At 36.3% G+C, this 22,751-nt stretch overlaps 1 protein-coding gene across 1 annotated transcript in view; it reads right to left on the bottom strand.

Moving 5' to 3' along the window:
* The window catches only part of LOC141823944 (protein ENHANCED DISEASE RESISTANCE 2-like), a 51,196-nt gene that overhangs the window by 10,495 nt on the left and 17,950 nt on the right, over window positions 1-22,751 (bottom strand). Inside the window, exons 6-18 of the mRNA XM_074711154.1 lie at window positions 20,032-20,111; window positions 19,820-19,936; window positions 19,688-19,728; window positions 19,511-19,611; window positions 19,338-19,433; window positions 9,924-9,988; window positions 9,757-9,828; window positions 9,519-9,674; window positions 7,456-7,691; window positions 7,345-7,384; window positions 7,114-7,247; window positions 6,932-7,033; window positions 3,706-3,750 (exon numbers count right to left, since the gene is read on the bottom strand). Coding sequence (XP_074567255.1) covers window positions 3,706-3,750; window positions 6,932-7,033; window positions 7,114-7,247; window positions 7,345-7,384; window positions 7,456-7,691; window positions 9,519-9,674; window positions 9,757-9,828; window positions 9,924-9,988; window positions 19,338-19,433; window positions 19,511-19,611; window positions 19,688-19,728; window positions 19,820-19,936; window positions 20,032-20,111 — 1,285 coding nt within the window. The remainder of the gene's footprint in view (window positions 1-3,705; window positions 3,751-6,931; window positions 7,034-7,113; window positions 7,248-7,344; window positions 7,385-7,455; window positions 7,692-9,518; window positions 9,675-9,756; window positions 9,829-9,923; window positions 9,989-19,337; window positions 19,434-19,510; window positions 19,612-19,687; window positions 19,729-19,819; window positions 19,937-20,031; window positions 20,112-22,751) is intronic.

The raw sequence follows: 22,751 nt of genomic DNA, 5'->3' as shown, positions 1-22,751 counted from the left end.
TATGTGTATGTGAAGTATGTAGGGGAGACATGTCTTACAGGTGCAATAGATGAGAAGTCTATGTTGGCAAATGAAAAACCAACAAGTGTTAGCATGAAAATCTAGGCAGGTCAAGGACAACTTAGAAAGATAAAGCCCTAACACATCGAGGACGATGGTATGCTAGGAAAGGAGATGAAGTCCCCAATGCAAGAAGCTTCTAGGCACATGGTGAACTCTAGAAGGCTTGGAAAGCCCCTTGGCATGAAAGAAGAGTTTGTGAGAGAAAGTGTTTGAGTGAACATGTAAATCTGCATTGAAGAAATTAGACTTAAGCAAGAACTCAGCCTTCAAATTGGCTGAAATCAAAGTATCGACTTACTAGAAAGGATTTTTAGTTGACTGGTAAGACTTAGAAGTGTCGATAGAAACTCAAGAATATTTGTGTTCAAGTGAACAGTCAACTAATCAATCGACTGGTGGCAGAAGAAGTTAACTTATGGTCAACTAATGCTCAACGGTAACAAAGAAAATTACCACTAACTTGATGGATGTGACCAACAATCATCAAATCAACAGTCCCAATTGGTTAATGGTCAAGGAGCAGCCAACTAATGATCAAGGAGTAGCCAGGAGCAGTCGACTAATCAGCGAAGAAGGCTGATTTCAAGGACAGAATTCAAATTTGGAGCTATGGCTATATATATGGGGTTATGATAGCTCAGGAAGACGTAAAGGAGGACCAACAGATTAATTTTATTGATCCATGTGCTCTAATCCTTTGTTGCCCCTTTTGTGCTTCTATTTAAGATCTCTTGTACTTCCTTTCTTACACTGTAAAAGAGATATATTGTAAGAGGTTTCTCCACCTTTAGATATTGGCTAGCAGGAGAGAGTTAAAGGCGCATTCAAGGAGTGATTTACCTAAAAGATCATAGTCAATAGCGTAGGAATCCAAGGGAGGACCATCGAACCATTGTTTGTTTGTTCCTTTTGTGTTTCTTATTTATATTTCTACTGTTTGACAAGATTTGTAGAAACGTAAATGAGTTGCGAATGTAAAGGAGTTAATTGAAATGACAGTAAAGCCGTTGAATGCCAATGATCAATCGACTAAGGCAGAGTAATCCACTAATGCAAGGCACACTAGATAATTCTATAAGTACTTAGAAGCTTGGGAGAGGCCTATAAATATAGTGTATATTGACTATGAAAGCATTCAATTCACAACAAAACTACTCTGCCAAATTCTCTACTCTCAATCTACCTATTGTACTTCTCTATCACACTTTTCTAACCAACGCATTGTAAGGGGTTTGTCCACCTCGGAGGGTTTTCGAGAATAAGAAAGCTAGAGGAATTTGTGGAGTGACTTGCCGAAAAGTATAGACCATGGAGTAAGAACCTGGGAGCTACTGAACCATGTAAATCATTGAGTTAGCATTGTTTCTCTCTTTTTTTTGTGCATTTCTCTTATTGTGTGTTGCTTTTGGTTTTCTTGTTATGCAATAATTTTTCTTGCTACATCTAAGTTTTGTTTAAGGCTATTCAACCCCTTTAGCGTTCTTTCAATCCTACAAAGCATACGCATCCTAGACTTTTGGATCTTCCTCCATGAGTGTTGAAGTGCATAAATCTCCTTTTGATCTTTTATGATCATCTCTTGTGCATGAAATACAATTATAGATAGCTTAAATTGAGAATAAGTAAATTATTGTAAATGTTTTTAAATGGGAATTATATGATACTAAATTAGTAAAGTGTGTTCTAAAAGAACTAAATTATGATTACAGTGAGGACAATATTACTATGTTACCATGTTAAGGATGAAGTTGTGCCCTTTCATGTGTATATGTCATTTTTACAATCTACCTTGTAGAATTAACTCAGAAAAAGTTTTAAAGTTTTAAAAGAAAATATGTGGCTCTGGTTAATCAACAGATCGATACTTATCCTTTAAAGTAGTTTATCTTCCATGCTTGATTATAACTTTATATTGATGCTTATTTGCTTTCTCGTGTATTATAAATCCCTATCTAGAGACCATCTAATAATGTGATGTTCAATTTGCATAACAATTAATAAATGGTAACATATGTTAGTCACTCAAACAAACCATTATTTAAATGTGACATTGTTATACAATGTGTGTAATCAAAAGTGGAATAACTGTTTTTGTGAAAACTTAAAGTGAATGAAACAACCACAGGCTATGTAACAATGTGCAACACGTGTGGTTAGTTCTGCGTGCATTGCCATATATCATCGGCATGGGTTTTGGCCTATGTATCAGATGGCAATATGTATCAGATTCAATTTTTAATGGATTTACTTGCACTAAAATAAATGCTTAAACATGATAATGTAGATACATATAAAGGTGTGATAATTAATAAGCTATATAAAGATTAAAAGCTCAAACTTTATGCTTAAGTGACACCTAAAAGCTGAAATATAAAAATATACCTTCTTGATTCTTAAATTCTTAAATAAATTTATATTTATGCGCATGCCTCCTGCTTACCGCTTAATAATGTGTTTATTAATTTTGTCGGCAAGAACATGTTTTGAGGTGTTATTTAATTTCAGCTAATTATAAAGTCACTCAAAGCCACCTAAAATGCTAAAAATCAAATTTTCTATATAAATGTTTTTCTTATTTTCTCATGTATAACATTTTCTTTATGAGATGTTCTTATTTATGAACTAAAATATGTTTTGATCTTTTGAAAATAAATAAAATTCATGATTTGCTATATACTATTTACTTATCTTTTGTTATTTATTATTATTAGGGTTATGAGGATTAGTATTAGCAACTGTACCAAAAGGGTACCTTCTTGCATATGAAAATATACCCAAGTGAAGGTCATGTGCATAATAAAATAATTAATTATTTTTCAATTTTAAACTTTTTATTTATACTTTTTAATTTTCTAAAATTTTATTTTAATAATAAAAATATGAAAAATATAAAATTCGAAATCTTGAGCCATGTGAGCATTTCAAACTTTAATTGAATAGTGTATCAGTATTTTAACGCATGATTCCTATGAAGAGTTGGATGGAGGAAGGAGATTAAAAAGAAAAGAAAAGAAAAGAACACATCTATATTCCTAACTCCAAACATAAATATATCTGATGAACAAATGCTAAAATAAATAACAAACATCGCTTCAATTCATTTTGATGCAATTTCTAGCATGACAAAGGGCGTTGAATGTTAATATGACACAATACTCATCAACATGATAGAGACAACACAGTATAAATTAGCTGAGTAGTTTCGAGTTTCGATAATTTGTCAAAATGATACTTTTTGACCGTGCCACTCGACACAGTGTAAGATTTCATACCATGTGAAAATCAAATATATATGCAAGTTTTTCTTCTTTTATATTTCATTTTTAAGTGGCTGTAACATTAAGATGGCCAGGGGGCAAGCACACATTAGGCTGCACTAGGCAAGGGCTATCCTCAGTTCAGTTCTTTGATACCTCAAAGATCAATGCACAATATACAAATTATAAACTAAATTTCATTTTATGAAATACTGGTAAACTACTTGAGATCTTAGCATTCTGCAAATAACATTAAAGAAGATACCTTGAATGGCAACAAGCTTTATGTTGATACTCAAATAGGAAACAACTCAACAAGAATCAATAAGTTCATGTAGAGGAAAAATGCAAAACATTAAATTAGACCAGAGAATACAAAACTTACTTGCACATTTATGACCAACGAAAAGAGTCCCTTCTCAGCGGCAACCTACATTTCCAAAGTTGATCAAAATTATAGCAAATCAAGAATTTCTAGCAAGCTGAACAATGAGGTAATTAAAAACAGCCTCTTTAATTGCATCTGCTTGATGGCAATTCACCCCCAACATATCCAATAAAAGTGCAAGCCTTCTTTAACAAAGAAAGCAGATGGGGTTACTCAGATATCTTAGCCTCATCAGCCATTGAAGTTTGCATAGTAAATATTCACCATTAATTGCTATTTACAAGATTATTATGGTTGCATGAAGCCCAAAGCACTTGCAGTCATCCAAAGTTTAAAATCCTCTTTCAGAACTTGATTTGTTCCACTACCAACCATTTCTTGTATCAAAATATAAGTCAGACTCCAGTATAAGTGAATATTCATCAAATAGTAAAAGGAGACAACTTCATCAATAGCAAGCTACCAATAATTCCTGCCATTCATGGCGCTTTTTATGAAAAGTAAAAACTTTGATACAGGCATTGACAAAACAGTATAGGCACTATCCTGACTGTCCCCACTGGTCTCTCAAATATGCAGAACCAAAACCAACCAAAATGAGGTACAGTAAGATAGGTTTATATTTCTAGTATACACTAGAATATGTAAAGGAGAGAATGACTTCTTGAGAAATTTATTCTACAGGGCGGCAAAAGTTGAGGTTGATGCTTATTTATTTTGGTACAAAAAAATTTGTTCTTTCTCTGAAGTTTTGAATGCTTTCCACTAAGCTTTAAACTCTTAAACCATGCTGGAATTTTTTTATCCAGAATTTTGATACTATATCGGGTCATGTTTATACTATTGGCATTTAATACTTAGTTAATTGAATTATTAATAATAACATAATTAATTTTACTCAATATAAATTATATTTTTTTAATTAACTATTTAACTTTTGCAGGTTAGAACACTGGAATAAGCAACGAGAAATGAGACATCTTCTAGTTTTCCATAAATTGAACATGCTTTACCTTCAAAATTTTGTAAAATAGAAGCAATTTCAGATTTGAAGGTTTGAGAAATTTCAAATTTTGTTGACGTAATTTTGTTTAAAATAAGCAAATATTTTTATGTAATTAAGTAAATTGTATTTATGAGTATTTGCTAAGAAATTTGAGTATTAAATATTAGCTTTAGTTTTTTATATTTGGCACGATAAAACCCTAAATAAAAAAATATTGGATGTGGTGAAATAATTTGAAATTTTATTATTTGATTTTGTTTGTCCTATGTAATTAAAATTATTCGAGCGGAACAAAAACAAAGGCATTCAAAAATTTTCAAAATTTTCAAATTTTCAAGTTTTAGTTTATATTTTAGGTTTAAACTAAATTTTAAATGTTATAATTAGATTTAATCTAATAGTTACGAAAATTTTTAAAAAATAAATATATAAAACTAATTCAACTAAATTAAATTTGAAATTTTCAAATTTAAGAATTTTTAAATTCACATTAAATTTGAAAATGGACTTTTTTGAAAAACAATAACATTGTCTAGTCAATTTAGGTCTATTACAAAATATAATTATAAGTATAATGTATCTTAATTAATATTCCAATAAAACAAATTAAAAATAGTGAAAAATACTTTTTAATTTAAATAAATAAATTTTTTATTCAACTAAAACTATTATTTTCTTATTGCTTGTTCACATATTCTCTCTTGATCTCTTCAACATTACAAAAGTTAAAGCATAGGAAAATTCATTAAATATAAATTTTTCTTATTTAAATTTAGTTTTAAAATTTTTTAGATAACTAATTAAGCTAAATGAGATCAATAATTTGAATTTTGTAGTCGAGTGAAAGTTGGTTTAAGATTAGATATGCTAAATAAGATTAAATTAGTTCAAATCAAATTCAATTTAGATTTATTTTGGTTTATTTAAAACTAAATGAAGTTTATAAATAGGATAAACTAGTTCAATCATGATTAATTAGACCAAGGATTGAAATTTCGAGCCGTATTAAGCGATACGAGCGAAAAATTTCGTTCCGCCGAGGCACCGGCACCAGCATAGCGTCGGCACAGGAATTCCGGCTGGGGAACGCCCCGGAGGCGTCACCCGGGCTCGGTGACGCCTCCGGAGGCATCGCGAGGCCTCGGCGATGCCACCGGAGGCCCCCGCCTGGGGCCGGCGACGCCACCGAGGCCCGGCAACACTCCGCGCGCAGGCCGCGCGTATTGATCGCGCGCTGTCCGAAATTTTTCTTTTTTTTTTTAGTTTTTAAAACTTAGGGTTTAATTAGGTTTTAATAATCAATTCCTAGCTATAGTTTGGGATAATTTAAATAGGTTTTATTAAAACCTATAAAATTATCAAAAAATTTTATTTTTTATTTTTAAATATTTAGATTAAAATTTTTATTTTAATTCATATATTTTATATTTTAAAAATATCAAAATTATACCGGCACGGTACGATACGGTACCGAAACTGTATCGTTCTGGTCCGAGATCGAAACTCCGGCACGGCTCGATATTTTAAATCTTGAATTAGACTAATCATATTATAAGGTTAAGAATTATATAGTTATTTAATTAGAATCTATTCTTTTGTCTCTTTTACTCCTGCATCCCTCATGTGTGTCCCACCCATAGCCACCTATGGTCGCTCGTTGTCCACTGTCACCCATGGCCCAACATTCGCAATCATGCACAACCACCCAACGCCCATCGTTCGTGACCACCACAACCGCCCACTGCCTGCAACAACAATTGCATTTGCCGTGATTGTGTGATAGTGCTCTCTCTCGCCAATATCTTGTTCCGCTCCTCTCCTATGATTTTTCTTCATTTCTTATCCTTCTCTTCTTCAGTGTGTAAGTGTCGATGCCAAGGGTTTCGTTTGTCAGTTGGAGGGCAAAATAATAAATTTGCCTTTGCTGACTAGCAGACTCAGCACTTCAAACACTACTCTCCACTAAATAGAAACTATCAAGGCATTGTTAAACAATATTAAGTACCATCATCAGATGGACACATTCTTCCTTTCTATACGAAGGAATCAATATATTTACTTCCACTTAGATCTAAAGATAGTGCCTTGTTTATTAATCATAACAAATCAAAATTAAGCTAAGTATCCTATGATTTAGTTGTTTAATCATATATATTCTTAGGTAAAAATCTCTAAACGGCCATATTAATCTATTAGTAGGGAACAAGATAAACCTACTTTAACTGCACAACCTTTCCGCCTAGCAACATGGTCAATTCGCTTTTCATCCTTTAACCAATCAACAGCTACGAGATCCATAAGATGCCTTCCAGCAGGAATCTGAAACCCAAATTACAAAAGAAAATTAAGAGAAAAATCATAAACAGTAATAGCATCATCAATCAAGATCCAAATAGAACCTTTGTTTTGTCATATATGAAATTTTTGCTTCGAACTCTGAAATTGTTCCCATCTGATATTCTCCAACAATTGCGGCTCTTATCTTGATCATCACGCCGTAAATTTCCAGAAAATGCCGACAAATCAATTGTCTCTAAAGGTTCCTCATCCAAAGAAATATTAGTATAGTTGCCGACAAAGCATCAATCAGAACTACCATATTATCAAATGCGGAGAGGATCTACACAAACCTGCCTCTTTAAAGTCGCTGTCATGTTTGACACGATACATCTGCATGTATTATACACTCACATCAACAGAAATAAAGGTAACATATGAATGCCATAGAACTATCGTCCAACCTCTTGCTCAGGCTCTGGAATATGAAAATCCTCGTCTTCATCGGATTCTTCATCCAACATTTCGGAGTGTCTGCTTGCTGAATGCACTGGATATAGTGTAGAATTATTCTGGACAGAGTTCACTTGTGTTCTCTTATTTTTCTTTGTAGTTACTACTGGTGTTGTCATATTGACCATCAATGGAATCTTTGATACATCATAGTTTTCATCTGTTTGAGAGAACCATTCGCGGAGCCCTATAAAGCACACAGTAATTAGTAAAAAAATAAAATAAAATAAAGACACCTGCAGGGGTGACCAGGTATAGAGTAACTACAATGAATTAAATACATTAATTTACTTTGAAATTACTTGGGCCACTAACATGTTTAAATGTTCAAGTCAAACAAGAGCAAACTGTTGAGTTGCAAGGGTGCAAACATAGTCCCACATCTAAAACACATGGAAAAGATCATGAGTTTAAAAGGATGAAAGATATCTCCATTGGTATGAGGCATTTTGGGTTGAGCCCAAGAACAAAACCATGAGGGCTCAGATCCAAAGTGGACAATATCATACCATTGTGGAGATGCGGACATCCTTGGGGACCTACAAGTGGTATCAGAGCGAGGTCGCTCTTCACCGGACTAACCGCCGGAAAGAGCCATGATCCAGATCTAACCATGTGGGTTGAACCTTAAACAAAAAGAAGTGGGTGATCCCATGTCTGAATCAAGAGGACCAGACACCAGACAGGAAGTCCTGGTTGCAGCTGGACAGGAAATCCTAGTAGGTCGAGTGGACCGAGGGGCAGGAAGTCCTGGTTGCAGCTGGGCAGGAAGTTCTAGTAGGTCGGGTGGACCGAGAGGCAGGAAGTCCTAGTTGCGGTTGGGCAGGAAATCCTAGGTCAGGGTAGACCGAGGAGCTGGTGGGTCGAGGATTCGGACATCAAACGGAGGCTTTCCGTTTGAGGGGGGCTTGTGGTCCTTTGTTTGAGGGGGGGATTGTTGGGTTGCAAGGGTGCAAACATAGTCCCACATCTAAAACACATGAAAAAGATCATGAGTTTAAAAGGATGAAAGATATCTCCATTGGTATGAGGCCTTTTAGGTTGAGCCCAAGAACAAAACCATGAGGGCTCAGGTCCAAAGTGGACAATATCATACCATTGTGGAGATGCGGACATCCTTGAGGACCTACACAAACAAACAAAAACCAACTGAAGAGGAGAATAAACATAAGCAGCAAAAAAAATCCCCATCCCTTCCCCGCCAATCAGTAGAAGTAAATAAAAGAGGTCTCTTCTTTATAGAAGTCAGAATGTGAAAGAAGTTATATCATGGAGACGAGAACAATATTTGGTGTCTAGTTGAGAAAGAGTTTGGAAAAGAGTAGTATGTTTGAATTGGAAAAAAAATGGAAAGGTAAAACCATAAATAGGAAACTTAATCTATCACAACAAGGGACATTAAACTGCATTAAATAAAAACACTGAATTGGACATAATACTGAACTGGACATAATTAAGGCAAAGCCAAAATGTAGAGAAGATGCATAATATGAAATACCTATTCATTTTTAAAAAATATAATTCCTCGATTAGGATATTAAGTATTTTACCAATTAAAAAGAGGTTTTAGTTGTTCAATTAAAGATTAACTATACTACATTGTCCTCTATTTTCACCGTCACCGTCTTAATAGCCACCTTTCTACAGTTCAGAATTATTGAAACCTAGCGTATCCTCCATGTTTCAAAGTTACCATTCCTCCTTCCAACATATACAAAGTTCCCAATCATTGTTCATTTATTTCAATTAAATCAAATAGAAATAAAAGCTGTCAGATGCTAAATAGTAACTTTTCGAGTAGCTTGTTCCATTAAAGTGGCAAATTAACAACATGATCTAATTAAACCAGCCAATATGCTCTGGGGGATTAACTCTGGAAAAGAAATGAATGACAAACAACTCTACAACAAATTTTGCCATGTAGAGTTCAACAAGATCTCACCTAAAAATCAATAATCATGACAACAAGTTTTCTAAACATGTTCTCAATTATTTACAGATAGAAAGATCATACCAGCAACGCTATTTAACATCTGAATCAAACAATATTGCTGAAATGATGGGAGATAACCGACAATCCATCCTTTTAGATCAATTTGCATAAGATGTTGCACTTGTGTCCGAGGTCTTCCATTGTGAGATTTCAAGGGGGAAATTTTAAAGCCTCCACCTGGAGTACAAATAGAAATTTCAAGGCAGATAATGTACACAGAAATTGGGGAGGAAAAAGGATAGAGAAAATGAACATGTACTCTCAATATGAGCTCTAACAAATCCTGGCTGTGGACTACAATTTGTATGCTCCCTTGACCGGAATAGAACAACTGCAATAACATAGAATTTGTTTCTCGAATATTACATTTACATAAAGTGTTATAGAGATGATAAGACAAAAGGATAAAGTCTCAGAATTTATCACCATAACTGCCATCATCATTCCGTCTCCAATAGCGCACATAACAAAGATCACGAGGCCAGACAAACCTGTCAAGTAATCAGAACTTTTATTCAGAACATGAACATGGGAATAAAGAATAAGGAATAGTTGTGTTAAGAAATTTGAGGAAATGAAAAATATTGTACTGCATCAAAAAGATAATTGTTGGTGTAATCATGCCCGAAGTGGTCCAGTTCAACCAAATGTTAGGGAGATTGTTGGTTAACTTCAACCAAGTGGTTTTGATATTCACTAAATTAAGTTTTTATATTGTGTTTACTAATGAAATTTATCAAGAGTGCAGATGCAGGATCCTTGACAAAGATATTGCACATGCAAATGCAGTAGATGAAAGAAGTCCAAGTATATTAAAATTAAATGATTACTCAGTAAACAAGGAAAAGTGCAACAAATGTTGACAAAGTAGAAGCCCAAGTAAAGAATGACCAAATACCTAGAAGTTGGAGAAGTCCATTGGATATTTGGTGGTTAAAAGCCACGTATAAAATACCATACTAGTCAGTACAAGCGGAATTTACCATTGCGCCCGCCAACCGGCACAACACCCATACCGACACGAGGTTCACCTACCCACGAGGCCTCCGCAAGGTAGTGGGGCTTCACACGAGACCGCCAAGAGCCTCACTTAGCCGTGAGGCCTCACAACGGCATTTTTTTATTTATATTTTTCCTTTATTTTCTGGAATTATTAATTTTTTATTTTTTAAACTATTAATTCTGTTCCCTCTTAATTCTTTTTTCTTTTCCCTCTATTAATTTATTTTCTTATTCCTTTCCTCCTTAAACAATGGAAAAAAACTTATAATAGAATTTCTTTTTCTCTATTAAATTCTTTCCCTCTTCACCTGTTCACATGAGCAAACACAAAGGTTATGGGAGAAGTCTCCACGGGTATAGTGCAATAGTAAAGCGCTTAGAGGAGAAATAAGAGAATAAGGGTTTGAATCCCAAATATGACGAATATCTTAGAGATCAACTTCTGAGTGTTTATAAATTGTGCTCTAGATTTGTCCAATAAGCGAACCAAAGGAAAAGCCGCTACCTTCAGGATTAGTCAAGCGAAGCTCAGACACTTGAAAAAAACAAAGGCTATAGGAGAAAAAATCTCTGTAAAGATAGAGGGAAAACTAATTCTTTAAGGATGGAAGAGACAAATTGCTAGAAAAGATAGAAAAAAAATAAATATTGTTAGAATATTTAGGGTTTCTAGAATAATTCTCCTAGAATAGGTCTCTATGTTCGTGTATAAATAGGGACTTATTCCTTGTAATAAAATAAGATTTTCATATTCTTTTACAAGGTATCAGAGCGAGGTTAGGATTAGGTTATTTCTTCCGTTCTCCCGAAACGCGCCGTTTTTTTTCCTACGCGTCTTCTTCGTAGCGACGCAGCAGCTTCGCGGCGGCCATTCTCCTCATAGCGACGCAGCAACGCCTTCCTCTTCGCATCGCGCACAACGCAATTGAAGCGGCGGCCGTTCTTCCAGCGCCGATCGCGCGTCTGTCCACGAGCCATCGTCGGCCTCTTCTAGAGACGGAGACGGAGATGGAGCCCTCGCCTTCTGAAGCAGATCGAAGCAAAGGAAGTTCCGAGGTGATTCCCTGTCCTTCCTTAGTCGATCGGCCGGTCCACCGCCCTTCCCTTCTGGTTTGCCTCCACCAAGGCGCTTGAGCAGCGCCTTCGCTTATCTTCCCACACGTCGGGCAAACTGAGAGGCCGGGCACGGGCAGCTCCGTGGAGATCGCCGCCAGCTCCAGAGCTTTCATCTCCTGCAACTCCTTCTGCAGCATCTGGTTCTCTTTGCCAAATTAAACGCCAGAAGGATGTGACGTGTTTATATAGCTCTGGAAGCGCACCTGGCTCTTCTGTTCTGGAACCATACTTCTACTTGTCGTGGCTGGAGATTCAGTTTCTTAGCCAACGCTTGTTTCTGCTTCTGATCATTATTGAAAGAAAAGAAAGAAAAAAGAGGAGGTATTACGAGAGCGAAGGAACAATAAGATCGATCCAAGTGTGTATTGTACTTACTGAAGCCAACAGCAGCAACATCGATTGCTGTCTTCCAAGTTACAGCCGCCGACAGCCATAAGGGTGCTCAACAACAGCGGCTGCAGTACCTTTCCGAAAGCAGGTGCTGATGAAAAGAAGATTTATCATGTCACCTCGTAAGGGTGGCAAAGAACCACCAGATCTGACCCCACCGCCTTCCTATGACGACTTTCTGAAATGATATGAGGATCAAAAAACTTCTGATTCCCCTGTTGCTGTTGCACTCACTGGTAATTCCTTTGCTGGCATATCTCGCTCTTCGAGTTCTTGGGTTCTTGATTCCGGGGCCACCGATCATATCACTCGTAATAGATTACTATTTTCTTCTCTCTCTACTTCTGGTTATTTACCCTTTGTCACCATGGCAAATGGTTCTCAAATTCAGTCAGGGTGTCGGTACTGTTCATCCTTCTCCATCTCTTTCTATTCATAATGTTCTTTATGTTCCCGGTGCTCCCTTTAATTTATTATCAATTAGTCAGCTTACTCAGTCTCTTGATTGTGTCATCTCATTTACAAAATCTTCTGTTTCCTTACAGGACCGGAGTACGGGGAAGATGATTGACTTCGGATATGAGTCTCATGGCCTATATCGGCTTCAACAATCCTCTCTTGTTGGTTCGGCGGCAGCATCTCCCCTTCTTATTCATGCTCAGTTGGGACATCCAGGTCTTGATAAGTTGAAACAATTACATCCTGGTCTTTCTCACTTAGATTCTTTATCTTGTGAATCATGTCAATTAGGAAAGCATATTCGTAGTTCTTTTTCTCCTCGCACTGTGAGTCGGGCTACGTCACCTTTTTCTTTGGTTCATTCCGATGTTTGGGGTCCGAGTCGTGTTTCTTCTACATTAGGGTCACGATACTTTGTTACCTTTATAGATGATTTTTCTCGTTGTACTTGGTTATATCTGATGAAGGATCGTTCGGAGTTGTTTTCTATTTTTCAATCTTTCTTCTATGAAATCAAAACTCAATTTGGTATTTCTCTTCAAACCTTACAGAGTGATAATGCACGTGAGTATCTATCTACTTTATTTTAGACCTTCTTGGCATCTCATGGTGTATTGCATCGGACATCTTGTCCTCATACCCCTCAACAAAATAGAGTTGTTGAACGCAAGAATCGTTATCTTCTTGAGACCACCCGGACTCTTCTTCTCCATTCTCATGTTCCTCTTCAGTTTTGGGGTGACGTATTTACTGCGTGTTATCTCATCAATCGCATGCCTTCCTCCACTCTACAAGGTCAAATACCTCATCATATTCTTTATCCTCATCAGTCTCTTCACCCTTTACCACCTAGGGTCTTTGGTTCTATATGTTTTACTCATGCTCTCGATCCTGGCATTGACAAACTCTCTCCCCGGTCTCATAAGTGTGTCTTTCTTGGGTACCCACGGTCTCAGAAAGGGTACAAGTGTTATTCTCCTACTCTCCGTCGGTACTTCATCTCTGCTGATGTCACATTCTTTGATTCGGTTCCATTTTTTGGGTCTAACGGATCTCCGTCTGAGTTTTCTCCTTCTACGCCTGCACCAATGGCTATCTTTTATCCTCCGGAGGAGTCTCTGTCGCCTCCGAGGACATCTCCTCCATTGCAGGTTTATCAGCGTCGTCCTCGTCCTGCTTTGCCGTCGACCACCACTGACACTGCCATGGACACATCTTTGGAGCCAAGTCTTTCACCTCGTCCTCCGGTCTCATCTCCTGAGACTGATATTCCCATTGCACTTCGGAAAGGTATGTGTTCCACTCGTAATCCTTCTCCTCATTATGTTTCTTTGAGTTATCATCGTGTTTCTCCTTCCTATTTTGCTTGTCTTTCCTCCTTGTCGTCTGTTTCTCTTCCGAAGACTGCAGGTGATGTCTTTGCCCATCCAGGATGGAAACAGGCTATGCTCGATGAAATGTGTGCCTTACAGAGCAGTGGGACTTGGGACCTCGTTCCTCTACCACCAGGGAAGTCAGTTGTTGGTTGTCGATGGGTATATACGGTGAAGGTTGGTCCGGACAGAAAAGTTGACCGGCTTAAGGCTCGTCTCATTGCTAAAGGTTATACTCAGATCTTCGGATTAGATTATGGGGACACTTTTTCTCCTGTTGCCAAGCTGTCCTCTGTGCGCTTATTTCTGTCCATTGCTGCAATTCGACATTGGCCTCTTTATCAGTTGGACATCAAAAATGCTTTCTTACATGGTGACCTGCTCGAGGAAGTCTACATGGAGCAACCTCCGTATTTTGTTGCTCAGGGGGAGTCTTCTGGTCTTGTATGTCGCCTGCGAAAATCTTTATATGGCCTCAAGCAGTCTCCCAGAGCATGGTTCGGTAGATTTAGTACTGTAATTCAACAATTTGGCATGACTCGGAGTGAGGCTGACCATTCTGTCTTTTATCGTCACTCATCTACTGGTTGCATCTACTTAGTAGTTTATGTCAATGATATTGTTATCACAGGGAGTGATCATCTTGGGATTTCACAGGTGAAACAGCATCTTTTCAAATATTTCCAGACAAAAGATCTCGGCAAACTCAAATATTTTTTGGGGATAGAAGTGGCACAATCCAAAGATGGGATTATCATATCCCAAAAGAAATATACAATGGATATTCTAGAAGAAACAGGCATGTTAAACTCAAAGACAGTTGACACCCCCATGGATCCTAATATTAAGCTCATGTCAAATCAGAGGGAGCCTCTTCCAGATCCTGAACGATACAGGCGATTAGTAGGGAGACTAAGCTACCTTACTATTACTCGTCCGGATATCTCATTTGCAGTAAGTGTAGTAAGTCAGTTTCTCAACTCTCCATGCAAGGAACATTGGGATGTTGTGACTCGCATTATTCGATATATCAAAGGCGCTCCAGGAAAAAGTCTTTTGTACGAAGACAAAGGACATACTCGAGTCGTCGGGTATTCTAATGCAGATTGGGCAGGATCTCCCATTGATAGGAAATCTACTTCTGATTTTTGTATATTTGTCGGAGATAACCTTATTTCTTGGAAAAGCAAAAAGCAGAATGTTGTGGTAAGATCCAGTGCAGAGGCAGAATATCGAGTTATGGTCATAGCCAGTCAAGAGCTTATATGGCTCAAACAGTTGCTTCAAGAGTTAAGATTTGGAGAGGTTACACAAATGTCACTTATATGTGACAATCAAGCCGCCATGTATATCGCCTCGAATCCAATTTTTCATGAAAGGACAAAGCATATTGAAGTCGACTGTCACTTTGTCAGAGAGAAAGTCATATCTGAGTGAAATATCTACTAGTTTTGTTAATTCACATGATCAACTAGCAGATATATTCACCAAGTCACTGAGAGGTCCTTGAATTGACTACATATGTAACAAGCTAGGTACATATGATTTATATTCTCCAGCTTGAGGGGGAGTGTTAGAATATTTAGGGTTTCTAGAATAATTCTCCTAGAATAGGTCTCTATGTTCGTGTATAAAGGGTGAAAAATTAGAAGGTTTAAAGTTAGAACCCTTTCATGAGAATAAAGGGTTTAAGATAAAACTTTTTATTTTACCCTAAAATGACTTAGGAAATTAATTTTGATTAAATTGTCAAAAATAAAAAAGGAGATAGCTAAAAATCATGTCTTAAATGGTCGAGTTCAAATAAATGGTGTTGAGGGGATATTTAGTGCAATCATACCCCAAGTGGTTGCATTCAACCAAGTGATTTTGATTTTGAAGCAAAACATTTAACTTATACATATATTGTGTTTGCTAATGAAGTTTGTCAAGTGTATAAGTGCAAGATACTTGATAAGATACTGCAGGTGCTATAGATGAAAGAACTCCAAATAGGTCAAAGTCAACTTGCATTAGTATCTTCCTTTACTCTAGGTTGCATGATAAATTGTTTTCACTTCATATCTTTTTGTTGATATTTATGTGTTAAAGGGAGGAAAACTAAAAGGTTTAAAGTTAGAACCCTTTCATGAGAATAAAGGATTTAAGATAAATTTTTTTTATTTTACCCTAAAATGACTTTGGAAATGAACTTTGATTAAATTGTCAAAAATAAAAAAGGAGACTATCAGAAATCATGCCTTAAATGGTCGAGTTCGAATAAATGGTGTTGAGGAGATATTTAGTGCAATCATACCCCAAGTGGTTGCATTCAACCAAGTGATTTTGATTTTGAAGCAAAACATTTAAGTTATACATATATTGTGTTTGCTAATGAAGTTTGTCGTGTATAAGTGCAAGATACTTGATAAGATACTGCAGGTGCTATTGATGAAAGAACTCTAAATAGATCAAAGTTGACTAGATAATTGATGATCATTGAAGTTTAATAAGTGTTCTCAGAGGAGAACTTCAACGGGCTTTAGCAAAGAAGAGTTCAATAGGGGTGGAGAAGAAGTCCAAGAAGACTTTGGTAGAGAAGTCTAAGTAGGTTAAGGGTTAGCATTGGAGAAGTCCAAGAAATATAAGGATGACCGATTACTTGGCAGTTAGAACACCAAATAGTCAAGGTTTATCGAGTACCATGCAGATGAAGAATACTCAGAAGCAAGACTTCTTGGCAGACAAAGAAACCCTAGAGGCAAAACTCCTAGTAGCTGAGGAACTCATAGCAAATAAGGAATATCCAAAGGCAAGGCCTCATGGCAAACAAGAAAGACTTGAAAGTGAAGCCTCTTGGTAGAGGAAAACCTAGAGACGAGGCCTCTTAGCATTTTTCTCAAAGGTGAGGTGTCTTATCAAATAAACTTTAAGTGAGTTGAGAGTCTATCAAAGACTTATAATTTTAGATTTCGGGTAACCTTTGACTTAAGTGAAGATTTGACCATAATTTAGTTGTAATTATGATCCATAGATGTTGATTCGATTGTAGAGTTAACTTGAGATGAAGAGAAGTTTTTTGTTTAGAGTCGAGTCAACTAAATGTGATTTCGATCAACTAGGTAGATTGAGTCAAATAGGCAATCAACTAGACTCGCTAAAAACAACAATTTTGGAGTCTCGAAGACTATAAATAAAGAGGCACAAGACATTCATCAAGACTAGTAGAAAGGCTTAAGGAAAGCTAGATAAAGTGTTCATTGGTCTCATTGTTGTTGTTTATAATCTTAAAATTGCTTATGTTCATGCAAGCTTAACTTTTTTGTTGTTGTTGTTGTTGTTGTTGTAAGAAGTGATTTATAAAAGGTTTCTCTACTTTGAAAGGAAAAAAAATAGTAGAAATTTGCAGGTGACTCTCCTTGTAAGTTATTAGTTGTAGAGTAGGAATAGGTCTCAAACCATGTAAAAGGAATTGTGTTAGTTATGTTTATTTTTATTGTTGCATTATTTGTTTCCATTGTGCAACTAATAACCAAGATTGTTCAATTTCAAGTTACTGTTTTTCCTCCTCCCCTCTCTAGCCGCCATTAAATTTGTTAGAGCAATAGTCAAATTGATATAATACGTATAAAACTCCCCATTGAAATGGAGCATAAATACTATTTATGTCCAACTCATTATATAATCTGCAAAAGTTATCACAACAAAAAATAAAATACATAAATAAGGCACTACAAATAAACAAAACAGTAGAAATAGTTGGACACATAGGCAACGATTCCTTCAACCTCAAATAAGTACACAGCCAACAAAATCTTCCACTTCCTGTCACCACATCAACACGAGAGGATAAAGAGAAAGGATGAATTAAGAGGGATTTTAGAAAATATCCATCTAGTGATTTTCCCTGAAGCAGTACATATAGTAGCACAATAAACTAAAGGAAAAAAAGTAAGCCCTCAAGTGTCTTCGAGGAAAGATGGATAGCACCACTCAACCATTTGTTAGGAATAGCAAAGGGAGAACATGATCATGTCTTTGTTCAAAACTTCATTGAAAATGAATAGTACAATTCAACTCTTTCTAGCAACCTGAAAACAAACAGGATTTTTCTCTGTTTAGGTCAGATCACCACTTGAGATGGGGAAAAGAAGGAACACGAGGAAAACAAACATCACAAAGAATAAATATGAACAATTTAGGAAGACTAATAGGCAGGTGCTCCCCTCCCAAGATGACCTGAAGAAGACAATAGCCTAGAGAGAAGGAAGATTGCTGCTGGAATGGGGGACTTGTTTTAAAAAAATGAAAAATGAGATCCGGGCAGATCTACTGAACCAATGCAAAAGAAGGTGAAGATTAAGCAAGGACTTCAAATCCAGACAAAAGGGAGAAGTAAAATGACCAAGAAACATGATCATAAATGCTGCAAAGTCATATCCTGATGCAGCAGATATACTACAAAGGAATTTTCTCTGTTTAGGTCAGATGGAATACTAAACCAGAAGGTGATCCAACAGCAAATGAGAGGAAAGAACAATGGGGAGAATCGATTCTGCAGATAGATCTCAAAGACTGCAGCAGATCTGGGTGGCAACCAAGAAGGTTGGTGTATCTATTGAAGGATGGAAAAAAAACAGTAAGGGTATATTTGGGCAGCAACAGATCTATTGATCAGACTCATTGAATAATGTCTTGACAATGAGGTGAAGAAAAGAGATAATCTTTTGTAGTGGTGAGAGGTGGACACGTTGCTGCTGTATACTGCAGTCTCTGGCTCCCTAATAGAGCAAGTCCATAATGCATGATTTAACAGAACTTTGTAGACCTTCTGGAAAGGTCACAAGGCACCTGATCAAAATAAAAGACAGAGGGACTAGATCTAGAGGTTGGATCTCCTAGAGGAAGGAACAAGAGGAGTGTTACATGATGACTTCTACACTCCTTTTAGGAAATCGACAGCAAGAATAGTAGCCTCCCCGAGATTATAGTTCTTTGGAAATCCTAACACTAAAATGAGTGCTTCAATTCTAAGGTTGAGGGGGAAAATATTGTATACTATCAAATGGGATAATTATACATGAATACATATATATAACTCATGATAAAACCCTGAATATAAAAATACAATTATACTAAACCAACTACACCAATAGCCCAATTAAACTAATACCTACTACAACTTGAATAAAGAGCAGTCCGGTGCACGAAGCTCCCGCCAATGCGAGATCCTAGGGAAGGATCTATTGTAAGTGGTCTTACCCTACATTGCAAGAGGTTGTTTCTGTGACTCGAATCCATAACTATCAAGTCACATGGCAACAACTTTACCGTTGCGTCAAGACTCCCCTTCACCTACTACAACTTGAATGCATAGGCAAATTTAAATTAGAATAGAAAAAATTTGAGTTTATGAATGCAATGCTACATGAAAACCAATATATCCAAGTGATCGATCACAAAATTGTATCGATAGTATGCTAATTCAAATTCACTTCAAAGTGTCTAAAGAAAGGATTACACTGGGAACCAGTTCATCTGAAGCCTATGATAGAGTACTGCAGTATGTCCATCTACCTCCTCAACTAAACTACCATACTGAAAGCTACAATCCCATCTGAAAGACAACACAAGAAAGTGGGGATTAGCCTGCAGTCTTGGCAAACAAAAAGTAGTCCATTGGTAATGGCTTACTCAAAACGAGATCCATCCATCCTCATCACAAGCTGAAAAATAGATTCACATGTAGCTTCCACAACACCAACTGCCTTCATTGCTTTACTACAGCTCCTTGGCTGGACCATTAAACAATTTACAATGATGAGAAAAAAATTAAATCTAACTTGGTACAAATGTATTTTCATGACATACAAGATAGTCTACTTCTACTAGCTCCTCAAATATGCGAAGTCCTGAAATTTATGCTGAAAGAAATTAAAATGAACCAAATAGTAGTTCTCATGATACTTGAGAGAAAGACTAAAAAAGACAGAAATATCTCACCGTTTTGGCATCTTATTAGGCGCCAGTGTTTTCTAGATAAGACTGAATAAGAATTGTTTTCAGTTGACAAACCAGAATCAACATCACGTGTCCAATCAAGAACAGAATCAGGAAGACCTATTGAAAAAATAGCAATCATCAAACTTAATTGCATTTGCAACTAAGCAACAATACTTACTGGATAATGCACAAATGCATTGTGTATTATTCACCATTTCCTATAGTTGTTCTCCGTAATAAAGGAGGATTAACCTCTTCTTCCTCTTCTTCTTCTTCTTCTTCAGGACTACACCTACAGAAAAATGTTAAAATTATAAAAAATTAAAGTCATAGATCTAGGCATGACAATACTTTATTTCCTAACATCTATCATAAAACCAGAGGCAGCAGCGAGCACACAGAAGTGAGAACATAACCAGAAAGAGTTCAGCCACCATTTCAAGATACATCATAATATGGGAAGCAAATGTATGCAAGTTAAAATATAAATGAGAAGAACATGCAAGCAATTTCTGAAGAGCTCTTCTATACATACATCAGTATCAACAATGTCATACCCACAGCAAACATACATCTGATAGGAAGTATAGAACACATTCTCTTTTAAGAGGACAGCATCATTGTGGAGGATCCAAATCTCTCAGCAAGGCTACTTGGTTGTTGAGGCCTTCTCACAAGAGGGGACCTTGCTGAGAGGACTGGATTGAAGGGCTAGGTCTCGATGGGGAAGGGAGGCAATTGGATTGTGCAAACAAGGAGTGGAGGAGCACATTAGGAGATTGGAAGGGAGAACATGAAAATCAGGCAGAGGACCTTTTGTTTGATGGAGAAGAAGGTTCATGCAAGGCAACTATGGTGAGATAGAGATAAAGGTGGGAAGGGTAAGGACATTGATACCAAGAAGAGAAGATGGATATCTTAAATGTATCAAATAGGAATACAACCCATGTTATTAGATTAGAGAATAACTAAGTTACATAGACAAAGTGGAAAGAGACTGTAGGCAAATTGACAAACAAAGAAGGGCGCTTGAGTATCCCTCAAAATTATTAGATCCATTATATTAAAAATTGAACTAATATTTAATTTAGATGGTAAGTCAACAATATAAATATTATGATCTATTTTTTCAACAATGCAAAAAGGATGAATATCGAAAGAATAAAATTTCTTGTGTAAGTTTTTGAGAAATTGCTCAAGGCGTAAGTGAACAAGGCTATGTCTACTGTGTGTGTGTGTGTAATGTGCATTTATATGAATTTTATAGAAGCTCATTAGTTAGAGCAATCTTTCTCCTAACATTGATATGCATCTCCGGAATATGCTCAAATAAAGCTAAACTTAATGTGTAGAAGTATTAGGTAAGGAAATAGTTAGCAATAAAACTAAAGCACCATAGACGGCCTAAACTTTTATCTGTAGAATGTTATATAGAACTATCATAAGCAAACACAGAAATAAGATAAATCTTTAATTTTCCCTACTAGACACCAAGAGTTCCCTAAAGTATGATTAACAACTCAGTTTGACAATCAGGTGAATGAAATGCAGGTGAAAATTTAAAGGTTTTTTTAAAATATCTAACAAACTTAACATCCCTATCCCTATCTATAATATCCATGTGAGTAACCCATAAAAGATAATGACCTCCTTCAAGAACAACTTATACTGCTTGTCTTATTGCTGCAAATAAAATGTGACATTTAAAAAGAACAACTATTTATACCAACTATGGTACAGCCATCCATTCAATCTGTCCAAGGAAGCCCTAAATAAAATTCAACCTAATGACTTTCTATGGTTCATGAGAAATTGGTAGGGGTTTATAAAGGCTCGTGTTTTGCATAGTTACCTTAGATATATCCAACACATGTGGCATTGTAATACAATCCTAGCTACATCTCAAGAATGACTAATAAGACCTATTAAAAATTGCCTTAAGGCGCCTGTTGCATGTATCTCTCATATTAAAAAGTGCTTCGAGGGACAAATAATGTATGCTCTTAAATTATAACCATCTTAAGTTACAAAGTCCAAATTATAACAATATCTATCTTGGATGAATTGAATTATCACCAAAGTCAAGGTATGCAGGGTACTCATTCTTTAAGCATTCAAATCCTATAATGGTGGTCTTTATCTAGTGAAGGGTAGCAATAACTTGACTCAATATGTCGACAAGGTTATTATCCTTCCCTAGTCAGTGCTTTAGGACAAAATTAGTTGTGGAGGAATTCAATGGTTTAACACTCAACTTATTTGTGATTGGATGTAGTTGTCTTATAATTAGAGTTCAGTATAAATCCGTACAATAAATAGTACTGCCAATGCCTTGGAAATTGGATAATAGCATAAAACTATGGAGTAATGTTGTCAAATTTCATTGAGTTTCTTGCTAAAAGAAAAGGGTCCTTAGTTTAGGATACATTTAATTCTTACCTCAAATGCATAACAAATTCTCTCGAATGCTTTAGAAAGGTTCTATGATGTATAAAAACAGAAGCCTTAGTTATCCTTTCATTTTCTTAAAGATTGGAAGGGCAAACTTAGTCTAGTAAAACTCCCCTTTGGTAATTCGTGATGAGATCCACATTGGTACTAAAATTCCTAATGAAATGTCCATAAAGCATCACAAAGTCATAGAGGATTTGAGCATCTCGAAGGCTGTCAGTTCTTGATTATCCTAATTTTGTTGAGGTTTATCAAAATGTCATCTATGGAAATAATAAGCTAAAGGAAGAAACTTGGATCTTTTAAGAACCACTAAAGGCTTCTTCACGTTGACAAATAATTTCTTAGTCCGAAGGGTCTCAAGGACTAAGCATCTGTTCTAGTAGGTGTCGTACTCTTTATTGTAGATTAGAATGTCATCAAAATAACCATCAAGAATGTTCCTATATAAGCTTTTAGGACTTCCTTTACCTCACAAATA

The sequence above is a fragment of the Curcuma longa genome, chromosome 3 (assembly GCF_044706935.1).
Source record: "Curcuma longa cultivar G26 ecotype Majalengka, Jawa Barat chromosome 3, ITB_CL_G26_1.1, whole genome shotgun sequence".
Classification (NCBI taxonomy): domain Eukaryota; kingdom Viridiplantae; phylum Streptophyta; class Magnoliopsida; order Zingiberales; family Zingiberaceae; genus Curcuma; species Curcuma longa.
Note: the sequence above shows the minus strand (reverse complement) of the source record. Positions and strands in the feature narration are given on the sequence as shown.